Source organism: Sylvia atricapilla, chromosome 5 (assembly GCF_009819655.1).
Source record: "Sylvia atricapilla isolate bSylAtr1 chromosome 5, bSylAtr1.pri, whole genome shotgun sequence".
NCBI classification, from domain to species: domain Eukaryota; kingdom Metazoa; phylum Chordata; class Aves; order Passeriformes; family Sylviidae; genus Sylvia; species Sylvia atricapilla.
This window is the reverse complement of record NC_089144.1, coordinates 66,765,138-66,785,043: the sequence shown is the minus strand read 5'-3', so window position 1 is coordinate 66,785,043 and position 19,906 is coordinate 66,765,138. Positions and strand designations below refer to the sequence as shown.

At 43.0% G+C, this 19,906-nt stretch overlaps 1 protein-coding gene across 1 annotated transcript in view; it reads right to left on the bottom strand.

Moving 5' to 3' along the window:
- Window positions 1-2,030: 2,030 nt before the first annotated feature.
- LOC136361771 (synapsin-3-like) overlaps window positions 2,031-19,906 on the bottom strand; it is a 169,515-nt gene continuing 151,639 nt past the window's right edge. The window contains exons 9-13 of the mRNA XM_066319910.1: window positions 17,495-17,597; window positions 11,760-11,894; window positions 6,749-6,833; window positions 5,000-5,297; window positions 2,031-4,177 (exon numbers count right to left, since the gene is read on the bottom strand). Of these exons, the coding sequence (XP_066176007.1) occupies window positions 4,045-4,177; window positions 5,000-5,297; window positions 6,749-6,833; window positions 11,760-11,894; window positions 17,495-17,597 (754 nt within the window). The 3' untranslated portion in view covers window positions 2,031-4,044. The remainder of the gene's footprint in view (window positions 4,178-4,999; window positions 5,298-6,748; window positions 6,834-11,759; window positions 11,895-17,494; window positions 17,598-19,906) is intronic.

Genomic DNA, 19,906 nt, shown 5'->3' with positions numbered 1-19,906 from the left:
TGGCAAGCTGTATGCTGCTCTGGAATTGGACCCTCTTTGCCATGAAGACAACCACGAAGTCATACTTCAGCCAGCCAGAGGTTCAGTTTATCCTGGATTTTGTCATTGAAATGTTCGTTTTTGAAGTAATGAACTCAGCCCTTTTACCCATGCCCCACTAAGTGACCTGAAGATATTCCTTCCCTTTATCTATTCTCCTTCACATTCTAGTAGAGGTGTCATGAGCCAAAGATTAGCCTGACTTAGCTGGAACTGCAAAGTTCATTAAAGAGGAGTTCCTGTTATTCACAAAACAGGGTATAAATTGAGTATCTCAGGACCAACAGTATAAAATTAGAAGGCAAAACAGGAAATACTTGAAAACTAGCTGCTTGCTTTGTTTATTTGCCTGCTCTTAAGTCAAGTGTGTGTGTCATTGCTGTTGCAAATGATAAAAGAGAAGTCACAAAAGATGAACTGCCTTAAAATGAGCATTCCTTACCTGTACTACTCATCAGTATCTAGCACTGTAAAGGTTGCTACTGAGTCACTTGGAAGTAAGGAACTATTATCCTTTGCTCTTCTGTGTAGTATTTTATCTTATTAATGAAGCTTTAAGCCAACCAGATGAAGCAACTGAGCTATGCACAAGGTGTGAGGTCTTATGTACCTGCTTGTGATTAGTGGAAGACTGTAAAATACCACTGCATTTACAAGTAGGACTGCTGTTCTTCTGGATCTTAGCTTGCTTGGGAATGTGTGTTCCATTCCTCTGGAAATACCACACCTGTCTATGACAAGAAAGTCAAGGTACTCTTCAGTTTGTGGCTAAAGAGCAAAATGTAAACGAATTTTCTAGGTGGTGGATATGGTTGGGTATCGTAGCTGTGTCCCAGCTACTTCTTGGCTGGACTCAAACACAAACCTACTCATGTTTCCTGACTTCCATGTGAAGAAAATGGATGCAAATAGGACAAAAGAAGCTTTGACCAGGTGCTCAGTTTTCACATCTGTATGAGAAAGATCCCAAGGTGTGCTGTGGGGCTTGTGTGCCCTGTGATTTTAATGTAGCTTCTCTTCACCATTTTTTCTGTTGTACTGCCCCTGCTGTTATATTTAGGTACCGAAATGCCTCTTGGGTATACCTTAGTTTCCCATTCATGTAAAAGGAAAATACCCCTCTTTTTTCTAGAGTGTAGGGATTCTGGAGTAGAAAGCCAGCATCAAAAAATGACTTGAAAGTGGGATGATTTGTGAATCTCCTGCTAGCCACATCTAGCATGTGAACATCATGGCTGCAGACTGGAAGTGCACTCTTGGGGCAGTTACAGGACACAACGGATTTTCATCATTCCAACTTTGGAAATCAACTCAGTGGTTTAAAGCATTTCTGTGACTAGAACTGAAGGTGCTTTTTCAGGAGCTGTGGACTAACTGAATTAAGCTGAAAGTGCCTGTCACTTGTACTTGATGTTGCAACTTAAAGCCAGGTGGTGAGATGCGATTCTGTTTGCTTGTCCCTTGGGAAGTGACAGCTGGCAGTTGTAGGCAAATGAAGAGATTGGGTCACTGCAGGGTATCAAAAGTGGCAGTGCCATCCTGTTCCTGTGGTCTGTCAGAGGACAGCCCTGCTGTGTTCAAATACAGCCTCAGCAAATGACCCAGCTGTTGCACTTTCAGCAATGAACTCTGGTCAATTTATAGGGCCATGCTGTATTAGTCACCACTCCTTTTTTGTTTACGTTGTGTTGGTGAGGGGATCATGGAGTTTTAGGGGATAAAGCAATTGAGGATGCTTGCAGTAAACCTTCACTCCTGTCTCATCATCTCTGGTGACTGTTTAGTAAGGAAAGGCAAAAACCATGCTGAGGGATATGTTACAGAAGGAAATACTCTCCTGCCAGGGTTGTTTTACCTCTTCTCCATATAGTGCAGCCTGTTAATCTGCTTCTCTTGCCAGTGGGACACTGCTTGCTCAAGGCCATTTCTCTTTTATTGCTCCTGGAGACTGCAAAACAGCAGGGACTGTGTTTTTTTTTTTTTTTTTTCCCCTCGGATAATGAAATACATTTATGATGCTACATTGTAAACTGCTTATCAAACCCTGAAGGACAGCACAGAACTGAGGAGAAACAAAACAAAACAGAAGACAAACCATCAGAGAATAAGGTGGTTCTGTAATGCTGAACTTGAGCTATAAATCATTGATCCAGTTGAGTCTCTTGAGGGGATATCTGGAAAAGCTATGCTGTTACTTGCCATTATATGTGCAAAGGCCTGCTCAGGGGTGGGTCATGCAAGGTCCAGATGACTTCATTGGATTTAGATGTTCATTACAGGTGCTATGCAGAAAGGATTTCCTTGTTTGGCTTTATTCCCACCAGTGAATCATAAGATCCATGATGGCAAATGCAGCTGTTGCTTTTGCTGCTTTGGGGATCTCCTTGTTTAAGTGACAGCAAAGATCTGCGACATTGGTTCAAATATTTTTTTAACTTACTGACCTCCGTGGGCATTCCTAAGTATTATCATGATGAAGTTGTGTGCCAGGGAAGCACAAAGACAAGTTTTGCCTCAAAACTGCATGTTGAGGAGGTGGGATGAGGACTGGCACGTGCATTAGGTGTGTTCTAAACAGACCTAGGGGTAGGCTCTCAGCTGGTATAAATAGCTATAAATATGTGGATTTACCCAGGGTGAGCTTTTTCAATCATGAACACAGATTTTGTGGGGTTTGTGTGCCCCAGCTCCAGTATATGTGCACAGACACAGCTTCATTCAGTGTTGCAGGCTTAGAGGGAAAGCACGCCAGCAAGGATCCATCTCTGTCTTCTCTGGAAGAATAATTCTTGGGAGCGATCAAGGAGAACTAATACTGATTGTTACCTGCTTGGGACAATCCCATATATGCCCTCCTGTGGTTTGGTGTCTCAGGAAGGACCCAGGTCATCTTATTTGTGAAGTATAATTTTCCAGTTCTGTTGCAAGTTTGTCACCTTGCATTCATTTTGCATTCACCCTTGCAAAGTCACTGGGAATTCAAGGCAGGAGACAGGATTTCTCTCCATTTCTCTGTCCTTTCAGTATTATGGAACACTCAGCACACAACTATGTGCACTTCATCAGCTCTGCTATTAATTAAGCATGTTCCTGAGGGACACACACAGCCAGATGTGACCAAGTCACCAAAGTACTGGGAGTTTAGCTGGATTTTGTCTGGAATTTGTGTGAACTGTGAATATAAACTTGGGTGTTTTCAGGGGCAGGGAAAGAAGTTGTTTTTTTGTGTGGAAGACCCATTTCTTAGGTTATTTTTGAACTAAGGCTACAGGGTTAGAACATGACATTTTTCTCTCAGAACTTTGGAATCACACACAGGGGACATAAATGCCAGGCATGAAACAGATGTTTTATCTGCTATGAGCAGAGTGATCTGGAACAAAGCAGCAGTCCGTCTGGCTGACCTGCTTGTGTGATCTTTGGTGCTTACTGATGCCTGGTACTGTATTTATCTTGAATGTAGTTTTGCTCTGAAAAGTGACCTTTTATGAAGTTGGTATAATGAAATTCCACAGTTCACTGGATGCTCAAGCATGCTCACTTTGTCAATCAATGAATACTTATTCTTCATTCTGCACATGCGTTTCTGAAAGAAGCCCAATTTTCTTTTTTTAGCTTGACCTTAACAAGAATTCAGTAATTGGAAGTTAACAATTGTATTGACTATATACAAATCAAAATAAAACCCAGTCTGCACTGTCATAACTGTGTTGACTCCACAGGGGTTAGCAAGAGTAAAATTTGCTTTACAACTCAGTCGTTTGAACAGATGTGATTCTGATTATGCACAAAACTCAATCAAATAGTGACACTTTTATACAGTCACTTTTCAGACTGTTATTCAAATAGTTTCTTTGTATTAAAACAACTGTAGTTTTCTAAATTCCCTTTACCCAGGTGTTAGTTGTAAATTGCTGGGTTCATTCAAAGTATTCCAGGATGACATCAGGTATGACATAATGTAGAGTGAGGGCTGACAAAAGCACAAATCCAGCTGCAGGACTGTTAATCAGAAAACAGGCTAGCAAAAGATTTCCTCAGGTTGCGGATGGTCTCAGCTTTTGCTTCGTCTTCGGTGGCATTTCCTCGCTGAGATGACTCAGATACACTGAAGCTGTTTGTCAGGGATTGCGATTTGCTGAAAGGGAAAACAGAGTTCAGTCTCAACAGGAGAAGGTGAGAATTAAGTACACCTCTTTTTGTTTGCCTTGATAATGCAAACATGATCACTGAAAACCTGTTCTAGAACATCACTTTTCTGCTTCTCAGAAATTGTCTTCTTATTCCTAGCCTATGTTTTGTTCTGGCCTGTTCATACCAATTTGCTTGTGTTAACTTTCTTGTCAGCTTCAGACTTTTTTTTGGTCAATTTTCCTGCCATGGTGCCAGCTAGATATTCTCCACAAAGGGTGACAGTAAAAGCTGCTTCCAAAGATCCACAGTAGTTCAGCAGTGTGCCCTGCTCCAGAAGAGTGCTTCCCCATACAGTCACTATCTGGAATTTTATATACATGAAGAGGGCCACTTTCACTTCCACCTGTCTCCCCTGCCTTTTTGCTACCAAACGCAAAAAGGACATCTGTGGCTCCTGCACTTAGGAAATAGCTCAACAGGAGTTACTCCATCACTTTCTGGCCAATTTTGTGGTGTTTGCTGCCTGTAAGGAGTATACACCCTGCTGGGAAGGCATTGGCTGTGCTGATATGGCCATGGTAGAGCACACAATTAACAGTGAGCACATGAACAAGAGGAGGAGTGTGAAATCTTAGTGGTGTCAAATACAACCTGTTCTTCCTGACGCTGGGGTACACATTAACCTCTGAAGTTACAGTTGTGCAGCCTTTGTCCCTGGGGACTGCTGCCTGACAACACATATACATTCTCCTTGTCAGCTCGGGATACTTTTTGGACAGCCTTATCCTAACATCTCCAGACAGTAGCAGTTTTTCAGAGCACTTACTTCAGGTGTGGGTGTGGGGTGGTTTGCTGCTTGGAGCCTTCTGTGGGGCTGGGCTGGCTGGGAGCCCGGCCTTGGGCAGGAGGTCTGGGCTGCTGTGGAGGGAAGGCACCTGCCTTGGAGCTCTGCACTGGAGAGGACCCAGCTGCTGATCGGACTTGCTGTGGAGATCCAGGTGACCTTTGCTGCTGAGGAGAGGTGGACTGGGGGCTCTGGGGCTGCTGTCCTTGAGGAGACAGCCGCTGCTGCGGGGGTGCGTTTGTTCGTGGAGGCTGAGATCCTTGGGGCTGGCGCGGCCCACCTGAAAGGGACAGACATCAACGTGAGGGAATGCATGTGGTGGGCAACAAGCACAGAACATCTCCATGGAAGGATGGGTTTGCTAACAGGAGAGACTCTTCAGAGTAGCTTCATGGAGAAGAATATGGCAAATCTTCCTTTATAGGCCTAAAATTGGTGTCATGCCCTCCTCTCTAGAGCTGTCCATTTCTCTATCTTCTTCAGCACTAAAAAAACTCCCTACACTCTCTCCAAAGGGAGTCACTTCAACCTGCCTTGCCCTTCATGTATCTAGTGTTTCTTATCCTTGGTGAGCACTTCCTGCTTTGGGAAGGTGTCGTCACTGGAGAACCAGCTCTATGGGAAGGAAAGCTGACCCTGCTGGTTTGGGTCCAGCAGTCCCTTCAGGGGCCCAGCAGTTTGATGTGAGACACTCCATCCTATCACTATCCATACTTCTGTTCCAGCAACCTTCAGTTGCTTTAGTAGCAGAATCTCAGAACAGAAGGGGATGTGGAAAACAATTGGACAGGATGTGAGAAATTGCTGGACACGACAGATAATACTGCGGGAACCTGACAAAAGTTGCAGATAGTGTTGTGAGGTCTGGTTGGATTTTACAGGTGGTCAGGAGAGTTATGTAAGAAAAAGTTTTACAGGGAATTGAAGGGGAGTGCTGGACACAGATGGGGAGTAGAATCCTGCAAGGCCAACAGCTCCTATCAGTAATACTGTGGAATGCCAAGACTACCTAGATGTGTTTGGTATCAGAAACGCTGCATTTTGGATGCAGCAAAGCTGTGACGGAAAAGATAATTAAAGGAGGATGTTAATTTGGTAGAAGATTGAAATGGAGGAAGGAAGGGAAGGTGCCAGTAATGAGGGTCTAATCAGTTATGTGAATTGTAAATGGTTGGTGTGATCTGGCTACCCACAGGGCAGCCCTGTGCTTCACCACCTCAGTGTACATCAGGACAACAAGCCAAACCTGTTGTTCTGACCAAGCCACATAAGTCAAACCTGCTTCTCCTGTCAGAAGGAGCTGGGTGTGTGCCCTTGCTGAGATGGGAACTCTTGGACAGATGGATCAAGGATCCTGGCATTGCAACATTGATGTTTGTTCCAAGCCTGACAACACTAGCATCTCCTCATCACTTCTCAACATTTGTAGATGCACAGCTTCGTGCAAACACAATATACTCTGTGCCCAGAATCCTGCTCCAGTGCCAGTTCAAGTGGCCTTGTTTTGCTAAGCCAAGTCCTACCAGTGGTGTCAACTGGATCTATATCCATTTTTTTATCCCACTTTCTGAGCTGCTGTGGAATATGACAGTATCTGCTTTGGTAGTACATTGAATTTGCTGCCTGCTTGGCAGTGAACTGGAAAAGGAGTGAAACCTTTATGCTGATACCTTTTATTTAGAAGGCAAACTGATAGAAGTCATCACTGTCATGGGAATCAGAGAACTGTACCTTGTGGAGGAGGCCGTGGTTGTGACAGTTGTCCAAGCGGAGGTCCGGTCTGAGATTTCATTGACACAGGCTGAACTTGTGGAGGCTAGAGGAAAAAAAAAAAGCCAATCCAGTTAATACGGAGTCCCCAAAGAGAAGCCCTGAGGAAATACAGGAACTGTAGAGTCATGAAGTGTTCCTTAAATACACATTCACACACATGCAGCATCTGGCTGGTAAAATCTCATGGGACTAACATGGAGAGGTGAGTAAAAAAGAGCATAGAAGTTGTTTGCTCACAGGGAATAACAATGAAGTTGCAATTTAGAATGTTTTTTAGGCAATCAGGAATTACCAAATGTATCTGGCCCGAGGGGTTCTCTTAGTCCCATCTCCCATTTTGGAGAGTTGCCAGCCCCAGATGTTCCGAAAGAAAGGAGGGATGAACCATGGAAATGTCTGTGGACTAATCATCTCTGTACCCTTAGGGGTCTCTTGATTGCTAAATAAGCATGGGCCAGCTTCAGCCCTGAAACATGAAGCTTATTATCTGCTCCACAAAGTCTTTGCAACGGTTCCAGATATTTTGTTTTGATATTTACATCCAGACCCTTTGAGTCTTGCTCAATTTTCAGCCTGTCTTTCCCATTTCTTATCTTTCTTGTTCTGAGTTTTGAGACTAGTTCTCACAACCTGCCCATGCTAGGCCATTCATTATTTTGTAAACCTTCACTGCCCTGTCTCTTATTCACCTCCTTTCTAAAGCCAAGGGACTTTAGAATCCCTCCAGTCCCTCCATGGGAATATTTCCAAGCCCCTAATTCTTTTCATTACCAACTTCTCTTTCCCAGCTTTGTAATTTCTCCTGCAGTTGCCAGAGATGGGTCTGCTTACATTTTTCCAGATGAAGCAATATCTGGGCCCTCTGTATACATTGCCAGTTCATTTTTCCTGCATGCTAATTTCCTGCTTTTCCCTTGTCAACACAACCATAGGCTGAGCCATGGTTTTCATTAGCCTGTATGCGACAAAGAATTTCTCAAGGGAATGGCTAGTGCCACTTGAAAGTTCTGCACATTGTTTATGCTCTCCCTCTCTCTACCCCCAGCTTAGCTTACCCTTCAGTCTTCCATATGGAGTTTCATTTGCTGTTGTGGTGACTGAACATACATAATTCTGTCAGATGTTCTTCACTGCCATCCCTGGTTCTGACTAACACAAATAATTTGGTGCCATCTGCTCTTTCTTCTCTCTTGCTGTTTAGTCTTTTTGACAGATATTTTAATAAACAGATTAAGCAACGCAGAGCTGCTGCACAAAGAGCTGGTCCAAAGTTAACAACACTCTGAGTAAACGTATTGCACAAAATTGTTTATGAAAACCAGGGAAGCTGGAGACAGATAGGCTGGTACATGCTGGATTATTTACATGCAGAACATCATGATGAAAGGGTCTTCAAGGCTCCTGAAAAGTCAGGAGAATGAGCTAAGTGATTCTGGAAATGGGAAGAAATGCTTCATAGTTGGAAACATTGAAATTAGTTTCAACTGACTAACATAAATGTGACGAAGTTGCCAGTCCATCTTTTGCACTGTTTATTTGGGACTTGTAAATGGATGGGGAAAGAAAATCTGGGAAATTTCCATTCATGGCTTCTAGCCCTACATAGCTCAGGAACTAAACCTTCCCTTGGTGTTGATGGAAATTAACTGTTCTAATGCTGTGAGATGTCTTGATTAGACCAGGCAAAGAGAAGGAATTGGATCTCATAATCACCTCTACAGCCTCTCCCTGCAGTCAACCAAGACATCTCAGACATAAAGACAAAACAGATTTTTGAGGCTGAGTGATGAAGGGATGAGGGCCAGCCCAAGGTCTTCTGCCTTTGGAAGAGGAACAGTGAAGGGAAAGTCTGGTGGTGGGTCAGAGAGGCAAGAACCACAGAGTAGCCATGGGACCAGGTTTCATGTGGAAGGCATGAAAACAAACTTGCCGTAAACATCTTCTTAGATCCTGTCCTGGGGTCAACCAACCAATTTATCGACATGGCCAGGCTCAGTATCCTTGAAGTATCCCCTCTTCTAGCTGTTTGCAAGAATTAAAATCTCTAACATCTATATCTGAAGTCAGCTTCTGCTACACAATAAAACTTTACCTTTTAGCCCCTCCATGGTATTTTTTAATAGCTTGTCTGTTACCTTGCCTAAGGCTTTTTGACTAGCTACATCATTCTGACTGATTGCCTGTTACCTACCACTTCATGAAAGAATTCCCAAAGAAATTAAAGGAAAGGAATCAAAAGGAAATAATTGGGACTTTTTTTTGCTTCACAAGAAAATCATGTGGTAAATGCCATTAGCTGTGGTTTTTGCTGATTTATTTATTCTTATGTGTTATTCTTTAAATTATCATTTGAGATAATTCAAAAAGTCTATGACTGACTTGTCTAATTTTTTCTACATTACTCTTACAGCTTTCAAACCACATATTTTGTATTTGTTGTACACCAGTCCTCTGGAGCAATAACTGTTTCTAATGATATTGCACAGATTTTTTTGGTAGCTCAGTCACTTCCCAGATTCAGTTCACTGAATGTGGCCATCTGGAGTTGGGGGCTTCATAATTTTTTAAAAATATCAGTTATCACTGATTTAATAACTTTTTGTTCTTTTTTGTGTCATTCTGGTCACAAAAATCAGGAAAAAAACTATAACGAGGTAAAGAAGTTCCCCACTTTCAGCAGTTACATTTATTAGAGTCACAATGCTGTCCTTCTTGTCTTCTTTTCCTCCCTTAACTTTGGATGATCCTTGGAGTGCACCAATTGTTTGGTAGGGTTCCATTTTCTGATGAACTCAAAGAACTTGTTTCATTCTTTTCTCTATTTGCTCCTCAAAATTAATTTCTCTCCTTTCTACATTTCCTTTTATTACTTATATGATGCCACATAAAAGTCTTCTTAAATGTCAGATTTCCAAATTTGGAAGAGTTTTTCCCATTTGTCTTAAATGTCCTTTTTGTCATTTAACTCTACAAGTTTATTTCTCACATTCTTGGTTCAAGAGCAGATCAGAAATGTACATATGCATTCTGGAAAACAGTGGTCTCTCAAATAGCATCTATACAGCTTTATTACTAAGGAGTTGATTAATTTTCTTTTCTCTGCTTGTGTCATACCCTTACTTTTTGATATGACATTTGTCCCTTGGACATTAAATCTAATGGTACACACTCACTATCTGAATTTGTACCTGGATGTTTCTTATGGCAAAGTCAAGGTTTTTTTACCCCACTCTGAATTTCTGTCCCATTGTGATATTTGACTTGCTTCTTGATAGCTGAAGTCTCACATTGTTGTGACTTGTTACTTTTCCACCTCTATCAATTCTGTGCATTCAGTTTCATAATTTCTCTATTTTTCTCAACCCAGAGACTAGTACAGAGAGGTCCAATAATATGTATAGGTATTCTATTTATACCCAGAGGATATCCAAGGATTCATATTTCTGTGTATTCAGTTCCACTGTCTTTATATTCAGAATTGCTCTTTGTATTCCTTCTGTGGAAGTCTTCCTCTGTAGCTCTAGTTCTGCATCTCACCAGCCTCTCTGGAGGTTATAATTTAATTGTTTCTCTCTGCACACTTCTAACTGTTATAGCATTATGTTAGTAATGTAGCAAGTACAATTTTTATGATGTTTGTGGCACCAAGCTCTTTCTCTACAGTAAAATACTCTAGTTAACATATTTGTGAGTTAGTTTTCTAGGTATTTCTAGGCTTTATTCCCAATGAAGACCCTTTTCTTATTTGACTCTTCTATTTGACATCCTATCCCTTCAAGATTTGTTTTGTTCTTGTTTTGGCCTTAATTTAGGTTTGCTCTAATATAATCCAATTCTGTTTCAGTATATTACAGACACAGAAAACAGATGCACCTGTCCATGTTCTCAGTTTCTGTTGGCTTACCCTTTACTCTTAGTTCATACACTCTATATCTTGGCTATTTCAAGTAGTTCTTGATTCCACTTTGTAAATGCTCTCTCTTCTGTACCACTTTCCCTCCCTCAAGGCATCTTCTGTGTCTACTAAATGTTTCCTCCTTCACTCTGGCTAAAACTTGAAGTTACCCTGAATACTTTTCATGTTGGGACCTGGTTTAACTGGAGTGGATTATCATATGACAAAGGCAGAGCACCATAAAGTGCCTTCTCCCATTTTTTTTTCTCAAGTGGAAGTGAAAATTTTACAAGTGTGTTGCAATCAGTTTTGTCCTTCAACCTTTTTACTCTCTTGTCTCTTCTGTTGTACAGATTTGTTGTCCTCAAACCTGCACACTTGGCTCTCTCTCACACTGAAAAAGGTGTAGCAAGTACACCTGGATACTCAGGTTATATTCTGGGGTGTTTAATTTATATAGAACTGCCCTGGGAAGTGTGGCAGTAAAAGTTGATGCATTTGATACTCAAAATGGATTTACACAAGAAGAACTAAGGAGTCAGTTTAAATGCAAAACTAACATGTTTTTAAGTTCAGCTTTAGTAAAGCCTCCCTCTGATGAAGGTGGCAAAGGACAGCTCTGAAGAAGAAACTGCAGTATGGAATAGAACAAGTCTTGCTGGAGACAGTCACTTTCTATTCTTGAAAGAACAGAAACCTTTCCTGAGGAATGAAACCTATCCTGAGGGTGTTCGACAGAAATGGAACTGGATATTAGAAGTACCTCTAAAAATGCCTGTCTTCAATGTGAATCAATGAATTTAGCAAGTCAGACTGTCTAGATGCTTGGACATGCTACTGGTGTGATGCTATATTTATCTGGAAGGAGAGTATGGGAGAGAGATGTTCCTTAGGAGTGCCCTCTTTAAGGAGCTTGTGAGAGTTTCCTTTGGAAGAGCAGGAGCGTCTGTCAAATACATTCCCATGTGGGACTGTTCAATTCTCTGACCTGTCTGACTGCCTGACACAGTGAGGAGAGAGAAAGAAAGAAGTTCAGGGAAATAACTTGGTCACAGGGTCTCTATTCACTCATACCCAAGTCCTCAGTGGTGATGGTGTAGATCCAGCAGTGACGACAAGCTGAGTCATTTTGGAAACGACAAGATCAGCTATAAGTTGTCTGTCCTCTTCTATGTGCTCCCCAATCAGGGGCATTGAGCTGTCCATCACCTGCCACAGGAGGCAAAAACAACAGTTAGTAAGGTGGTTTCCTGCTGGGAGATGCCTGTTTCAGCTCACCTCTTACATTAACCTGTCTCATGTCTCCACATCCTTGCCAAAATCTATAGTCAGCACTCTCCTCATGCTGAAACATGCTTGACTTTTCCAGATGTGGGGTTTTGCTTAGGGGTTTTTGGAAATGTACTTCTCCCAGCTCTCCATCTCCCTTCCCTTCACAACTTGGGAGTCAAGCCAAGACTTATGGTGGCTGGAAGTTTTCTAAATCGACTTAATAAAAATTTTCTCCTTCACATGCTCTGATGGATAAGGTCTCTCTGGCATTGTCCCACAGTATTTAGGGGTGACATTGCAACTTAAAGGGCCACAGGAAAAGAGAAACAACATGTACTGAAGCCTGAGGACATAAGAGCAACGGGGACTGGAGGAAACCGAGGCACATTTGGGATTAATGAACACAAAGCACTGCATCCTGAGAGGGAAAATAAACACCACAGATGTGTAATGAATAGGATGTCACCAAACCAGCACCAAGTGCAGGAAAATAAACTCGGTCTCTGTTTGTCTTCTTGATAATGCTGTGATTCAACTGCTTCCCAAGCAAGTTCTACAAATCTTCTGGGGAAAACTGGGAAGCAAGACTGTGGGGCTGGGGGAAGGAAAACTGTCAAAGGGTCTTTGAGGTAAGAAATGGTCTCACAATAATAATACTGAAACACAGCAGACCCTCAGCTGTATAGCAGCCCTGAACATGATTTTCAACAGCTCATCATAAATCAAGTGTTTTTCAAACATTAGCTAAATCCCACAGGAAGAACTGTACTCTGATGAAGTTAAGATTCAGCTGGAGTAAATATAATAGTACCAAAATATCAGGGTTGGAAAGGGTTTCTTTTATTTTGCTATTATTTTTAAAGCAAACATTAAAATTCCTGGAAATGCAAAGTTGAAGGTTGAATTGCTCAAGAAAGGCACTGACTCATGCTCAGATAACAATCAGAAGTACACTCCACCCTGGCAAGGCTGCTAAAGCACACTCTTGGAGGTAAATGGAAAATTTTGCACCCTCTTTTTTAAAAATTTTAAGTAGAGGAAATCAGTGAGGTGAGTTCATTGAGTTTGTATTCTGCCCTTTTTTTTTTTCAGAATAGTGTTTTTGTTCAGTCTCTATAGGTGTCTTCTATGAACACTAGAAAAGCTACCTAGAAAGTTTTAACTACGGTACACATGGAAAGGAGATTGATGTTAATATCTATGGCCTACTTGGCCCAGGGGGTAAAAGGAGAAGGTTAGAAAATTATATGTCAGTGTTTGGCAAAATACACAAGGTGGCTTTCCCTTCCCACCATCCACTTAGCTGTTCTTCCATTGAGAATTGAGGTGAGGAATGTGATGCTTCCTAACAGTGTCAGGGAATGGCCAATTCCTACCTGGCTCTCACCAGCCTGGGTCTCCAGCAGGTCCCTGCGCAAGTTTCCCTCCTCTCCTCTCCCATCTTAAACGGAATTGTGGCAATTACAGTTCCAGAGAGAGAAGCGGCCTCCCTGTGTGACCACTGGATGATCCCGTGTGGCCACTAGATGATGCCCTCACCCTGCCGAGAGTCAGGCGAGCCGCGCTCCCGGGAGTCCCCGAGACACCTGCTCAAAACACACCAAACTCCGCTTTTCGTAAACTTGTAGAATGGTTTGGGCTGGAAGGAAGCTTTAAAGGCCATCCAGCCCAATACCTCTTCAACTAGAACAAGTCCCTCTCGAGCCCCATCCAAACTGGCCCTGAATGTCTCCCCAGATGGGGCATCCACCACTGCCTGCACTGTAAAAAAAATTCTTCCTTATATATAAGGATATATATATATATACACCTTATATATATATATATTCCTTATATATCTTTATTAAAATCATTATTGCTTTTCCTATTGCAACAGGCCCTGCTAAAAGGTTTGTCACTTTCCTTATGGGTCCCCTTTACATACTGGCAGGTGCTATATGATTTGGTTAGATCCCTCTCTTCTTCAGGCTGAACAGCCACAGCTCTTCTGGGAGCTGTCTTCATAGGAGAGGTGCTCCAGCACTTTAATCGTCTTCATGACCTTCCTCTGAATGTGCTTCAAAAAGTCCATTTTTTTCCTGTGCTGAGAACCCCAAAGCTGATTTCCCCATCTCAAGGACTGCTTCCTCCTATTTTTGTGGCTGCAGTGGCTGAAGAGGAAGATGGTGCTTTATAAACCAAAGGCACTAGGGGGAGTGAACCCCGAAGCAGTAAACCCTGGAGCAGGTTTTACCTGAACCAGTGAAAGTGCACCAGGGGTGAGGCTGTCTGCTGTCCTGCTGTGTAGGATCTGGCAGGGGAATGTGAGATGTGAGAGACATCAGCAAATACAGGACTGAACAATCACATGCACAAGGGAAGGCCTTTTAAAAATGGCAGTGATTTCTGTGGGTAAAATGACACAGCTGGTTGCCACTGAACTGAAAGGAATCATGAGATATCACCTTGCCTGTCCTCCAGGAAGGATGAATTGGTCTGGAACTGGGTAGAAAATTGATCTGGAACTGAATAAATCAACTGGCTGAGAGGAATATGTGAATTACAGACAGATTGCACTCATCCCTTCCCCGGCAATGACAGAACAGCTGGGCAAGGCAAGAAGATGTCAGCACATATGAACCCAGCCTTTGGAGCTGCCCAAGGTCAGTGGCTGCTCCTGGTGCAGTTGCTGTTGCCTGAAAAGGTGTATGAGGGGTGAAGGAAAAGACCATCCTGGTTCTCCCTCCATACCTATCTGATGCTGAAGCCTGGGCTTGTTTTTTCATACTCTGATGGGTGAGAGTGGAGTGAGGAAGGAAGGAAGGAAGGCAGGAAGGCAGGAAGGAAGGAAGGAAGGAAACTGATGATTAGACATATCAAGACAAATGATAGGCACTGCTGAAGGGGTGAGCAAGGCACCTTGCAGGGCAGCAAGGAGCATGTCTAGTAACACAGCTTAGCTGCATGGCAGTCAGAGCTCATCTTCCTCTTCCAGGAGGAAGAATAAATCTTATGAACCATTTTGCTTGCCCTCTGCTTGCTTCATATTTTTCATCTTAGCGGAGATGTGGAAATGGGCTAGATTACAAAAAAACCCTCAAACAAAGGCAGGAGAGGGGAGATTATTAAACCTTATATGTTGCTGAGCTCTTTTGAGAATCTGGCTGCTGACATCAGTAGAGAATTTGCATTATTTTGAGGATTGAGTGCTAACTACTTATGTAAATATTCCCTCAAAGTGATAAAGTCTTTAAAGCAGAGGATAAAAGAATTACCAGCATTTACTGTTAAATTCACAGTCTGATTTAATATGAGCCATAAAAATGGTACGTAACTGTTCTAATTCTTTGAAAGCGGAAATGTAACAGATTCTACTGTTTGTCATGAGAAAAGAAAAGAAGGTGAAGTTCAAGCAAGAGCAAATACCACGAGTGCAAGATTACTCTTGTGTTGTTGATAACTCATCTTTCTTAATCTGATTTTGTTTGCAACAGAGCACGGTGATAAATCTCAGTTCATAGAGCTGCCCATCACTACCTCTGTGAATCTTTCCTGAAGAACTACTTTGCACTGTGAAAATAAATTACTCCCTGTAATTGTATTGTACAAATTCCATGTTTGCTCAGCTCAAGGTGTGCTTTCTTGTAAAATGTCACAGCACACTGTTCATTCTTACCAAGAAAATACAACTGTCACTCTATCAAATAACTTTTTTCTCCGACTCTCAAAAGAAAAAAAGCAAAACAAAGGATCAGTTTCAGACCAAGAAAAAGTACCCCAGGAAGTTGGCTGGAGACAATTAATTACTTATCAACATCTCCCTCAGATCTGCATAAAAAGATGCCTGTTTGGCTTTGTTTGCTCCTTATATTGTACTACTCTTCTTCTTTCCCAGCAACGTCCATCAGCCTAGCATCTGAATGTCTGCTAGATGTTGGTATATCAGGCCTGCTCAATCAGATTCTCCACTGGGATAGTTCAGCGTGACCCATCTGAAACTATATTGTGTTTCTTCTGATTTGTGTCATATTAGATGCATGAGCGTGCATTTCTCTGTTTGCAAGTTGATGATGGCTGTTAGGCTACAGATGTGTCTTTCACCAGTCAGTCACAGACAGTGGCAGATGTGAAAACCCAGAGGCATATCCAGGCAGAGGCATATGATCTTTAAGCCCAGAACTAGCCGCGTGTGCACGTACATAGGCTTATGTACAAGAATTTATGCAGGGATGTAAAAATCACATATCACGTCTAACCATGTGTGGACACAATCCAAATGTTCCTACACTTGTCTCTAGCAAGGCTGCTTCCTTGCTTTTTCTTTTCCAGCTGCAGGGGCATAGAGATTTAAAAGTGCACAGCAGGGAAACAGTCTGCCTTAGGGGAAGCTCCTCTAGGTGCTGATGAATTGCATGCGGGTGCAGACCCATTAGCCCTGGCCCCATCAATTCAGGAAAAGACAGAGGCTCGCCAGCATTTGGTTTCTGGCAGCACGCTTCTATCACATGGCCTTTGACAGGTCACTGCTCCCCTCCCTGGGGAGAGCAGCTACATAGTGCAGGAATGTGCAGCCACTGGAGGGCTCATGTGGTTCTCATCAGCATCCCAAACCTCTGCGGGTGGGACTGCTCTCCCACACATAGCTTTCCAGTGTGTCAGCACCCCTGCATGAACCCAGTAGGCTGGCTCTGCTCGTCTTCCTCAGCTAGCCTCTGTTGGTGGAGTTTACAGCAGGTCAGATGTTGTGTCTCCTCAAGCCACACACTGACAGAGGCACTTGCTTACTAGCTGGATTGTCTCTCCTCCAGGGCATGTCTTCAGTTTCCACTTTGATTTTCTGGCCAGCTTTTCCATCTCTGCCCTGTTAGGGTGATCTGAGTGTGTTATTTACCCCACTTCCATATCTGCCACCTGGCCTGGGAAGGAGCCTACTGAACTCTCAGAGCCACAGTCTGTCCAGCCCTGAATACAAAATGTTGTAGCACACATTACCCACAGTAACTTTGTGGTGCTTTGTCTTGATGGCCTTTTACTGTAGTGAGCACTGTCTGAGCAAAAGATTTTAGAAAATACATTTTTTTTCTTTTTTTTGTTCAATTGAGTTGCTTCTGTTGCTTGTGAACCTTTTGCTACACTCTCACAATTTATTTTTCTCTTTTAAATTAGGTGCAGCTAGGATTTTTGTTTGGAAATCCCCTGTAGAGTGACTGAAGAAAGACGGGTTCATCAGCGAGAAACTGAGATTTTTAATGAACTGAATCATCTGCTGGAAAACCGAGGTGGCCAAGCACTCTGTGGCTCTCCACTTTCTTTCACAGTCCACGCTGAGAAAGGAAAGCACTTCAACCCACTTTGTTGTGTATTTGCTAGTTTGGCTGGGGCTCTGAATCAGTTCCTAACATATCAGTGGGCCATGGCCTGAGGATGCAGGTGGGCATGGAGGAGCAGAGGAGCACGCAGGGGTAAGCGAGCACCTTGGTGCATATGTACTCCAAGGCAGAGTGCTTGCAGACACACTTCCCAAAGGAGACTGACACTCAGGTTACCCAGGCTCTCACCTCAATGATATAGTCTTTTCCATCTTTGCTGTGGACAGCTTTGACAGCGCAGATATCAAGACCTCCAAACATTTCTGCACAAGCATCTGCCCAGAGTCTGTACCTGCAGAAACCACAAGAGCATGGCCTAGGATTAGCTGTCCTTGGGTAGTCCACCAAAACCAGCCACCCACCCTGCTGCCCACAGGAACACAAAGCCACTTGGGAGCTTTTATTACAAGGTGTCCTTCCTGTGCTTTGCTGGGTCCTTGGCTCGCTCTCTTAGGCAGAGATGGAGTAAAAAAAAAAAAGAATCTAAAGTTTCCCGTCATTTCAGATTGATTCAATCCTGCCCTCAAAGCCACCTTAAAATGTTTCTTTCCCTCTTTGGTATTTGCATCAGATCTCCAGTTGGTTGTCATTCAGCCAATCTATAAATATTTAGCTCGTTTAATCTCCCAGTAGTGTTGGCCCCTCAGCGTTTGTATTGGCTTTGCCTGAAAGCCCTCCATTATACAGGCAGCTTTCTCCTGATAAGATGTCCTGGACATTAGGACTGGAATAGGATCAGAAAGTGAGTGTTGAATTTAGCAAGGAGTAGCCATCCCCTCTCTGATCTGTAATGCAGTGGCTCCTGCATTTTACAATTTACTTTCAATTTTATCCTTTTACAGTCTCCTGCCTTCTTCTATCAGCACTTGGGTGCTGTTCCTAGTCAGGCAATCTCATCACATGGACCAGGCACTATTTGTTGAAGAGAGACCTTCAGGCACTTTTCCCTGTCCATCCCAGGATGAGAATGTGAGCTGGTGGCCCCTTAGCTGTCCTGGAGTCAGAGGAGGAGAGAGAATGACAAGAGGCATATTATGGGGGGACCACATCCCCCTGCTGTGCAAATGAGGCAGGAATGAGGCAGCCTGGTTTTATTTCCTGTGCAGCTGTGCCGTGGTCCCGACCATTGAAATAAAAATAATAATCTCAGAACAGCAGATCTGTAAGCAGGACTGTGACAAGATGCAGAGAGGGGAGGGAAGGCCACAGTCTCATGTAAACACTGACATTTTGCAGACACTACAGGGACTGGGGAAAGAGCTGTTCTGGCTAAAGAGCAAATTTATGTCCTTGAAGCCAGCCAGAGTCCCCATAGCTTGACAATATAATGATCAACTTGTGTGAACACAATGTCTCTGGGAAGAAGAAAGATTATGACTTATATGACTACCAGTGCTCTTTTATCCCTAATGAGGAGACCAAGTGTGTTCACCGTGGACCCCCAAGGAAGACAGTGTATGAGGAGGAGTCAGCAGCATAAGGAGGATGAGAATTATGGACTGCATGAGTCAGGCAGGAGGCACACAGAGCACCCCTCATGCACTGCTGTGCATCCAGGGTCACCATTGTGGGAACCTCCTCTGTTCCTCAGGAACATCTCTAGGTGTCTGGGCTCAGCAGCCAGGCTCAGGGAATTGTTGTTCATGCCAGAGACTCTGATGGCTACACATCTGCAGTATTTGTTGGCCACAGGTGAGCTCTGGGAGCATCAGGGCCACTGGGGTGTAATAGGAGTATTACAGGGAAGAAGAGCATGTTTATGCACATGCACCAGGTGTTGCATTTTCACAAGATTTACTGTAATTTCTGCATTACCTGAACATGTCAATCCTTTGTGCTTACTATTCAGTACAGTAGGTACTTCAGGTTGCTCCTAAACATCAGAGCATTTGAGCAGATCCCCACCTTGTTTAATGCACTGACAACTCACAGATTTCAACAGGGTTTGTTGAATTGATGACTGAATAAGGCCGAAGTGGTTAATTGTGGCACAATTAACAAAACAAACCTTCAGAATGCAGTGTTTCAGGCTGGCAGGAATCTAAGTTTTAGTCCTACAATACTGCAATAAGGTAATGTCTACCCTTCATGTATCTAGCTTCAGCTGTATTATAAACAGCCAGGATGCATCATCATGTCCACTTCCCGCTGTACTATTAGGGTCTGGCAGAGTCACCTTCACATCTGAATGTGGGGCTTGGCTTCCCTGTTTTGCAGAACTAAAGGTGAAGAAGAGACCTTAGATAATTGCCTGCACAACTGTTGTGTTCCCAAGAGGAGACATTTCTTTAATCTGGTCTGAAAGAGGATAGAGATTTGCCATCCCGTTCAGCGGATTGGTTTCTGTGCTATGCTGTCCTTACTTTACGAAAATATTGGAAATGCTCAAAGGAATCTTTTAAGCTATAATTTATTTCTTACAGTATTATACTTGTAATGTAAGTAGTGAGAAATGCCTATTAACAGGCTTTCATATATTTAAGGATCCTATGCTCTTGTTTTTTTCATCTTTAGGATGAAGTGGTGTTCAGCTTGTGGGCAACTTCTTCCAGGTCTGTTAATGAAGGAGAGTGAACCTCTGCACTGCAGGTAGGGATTCAT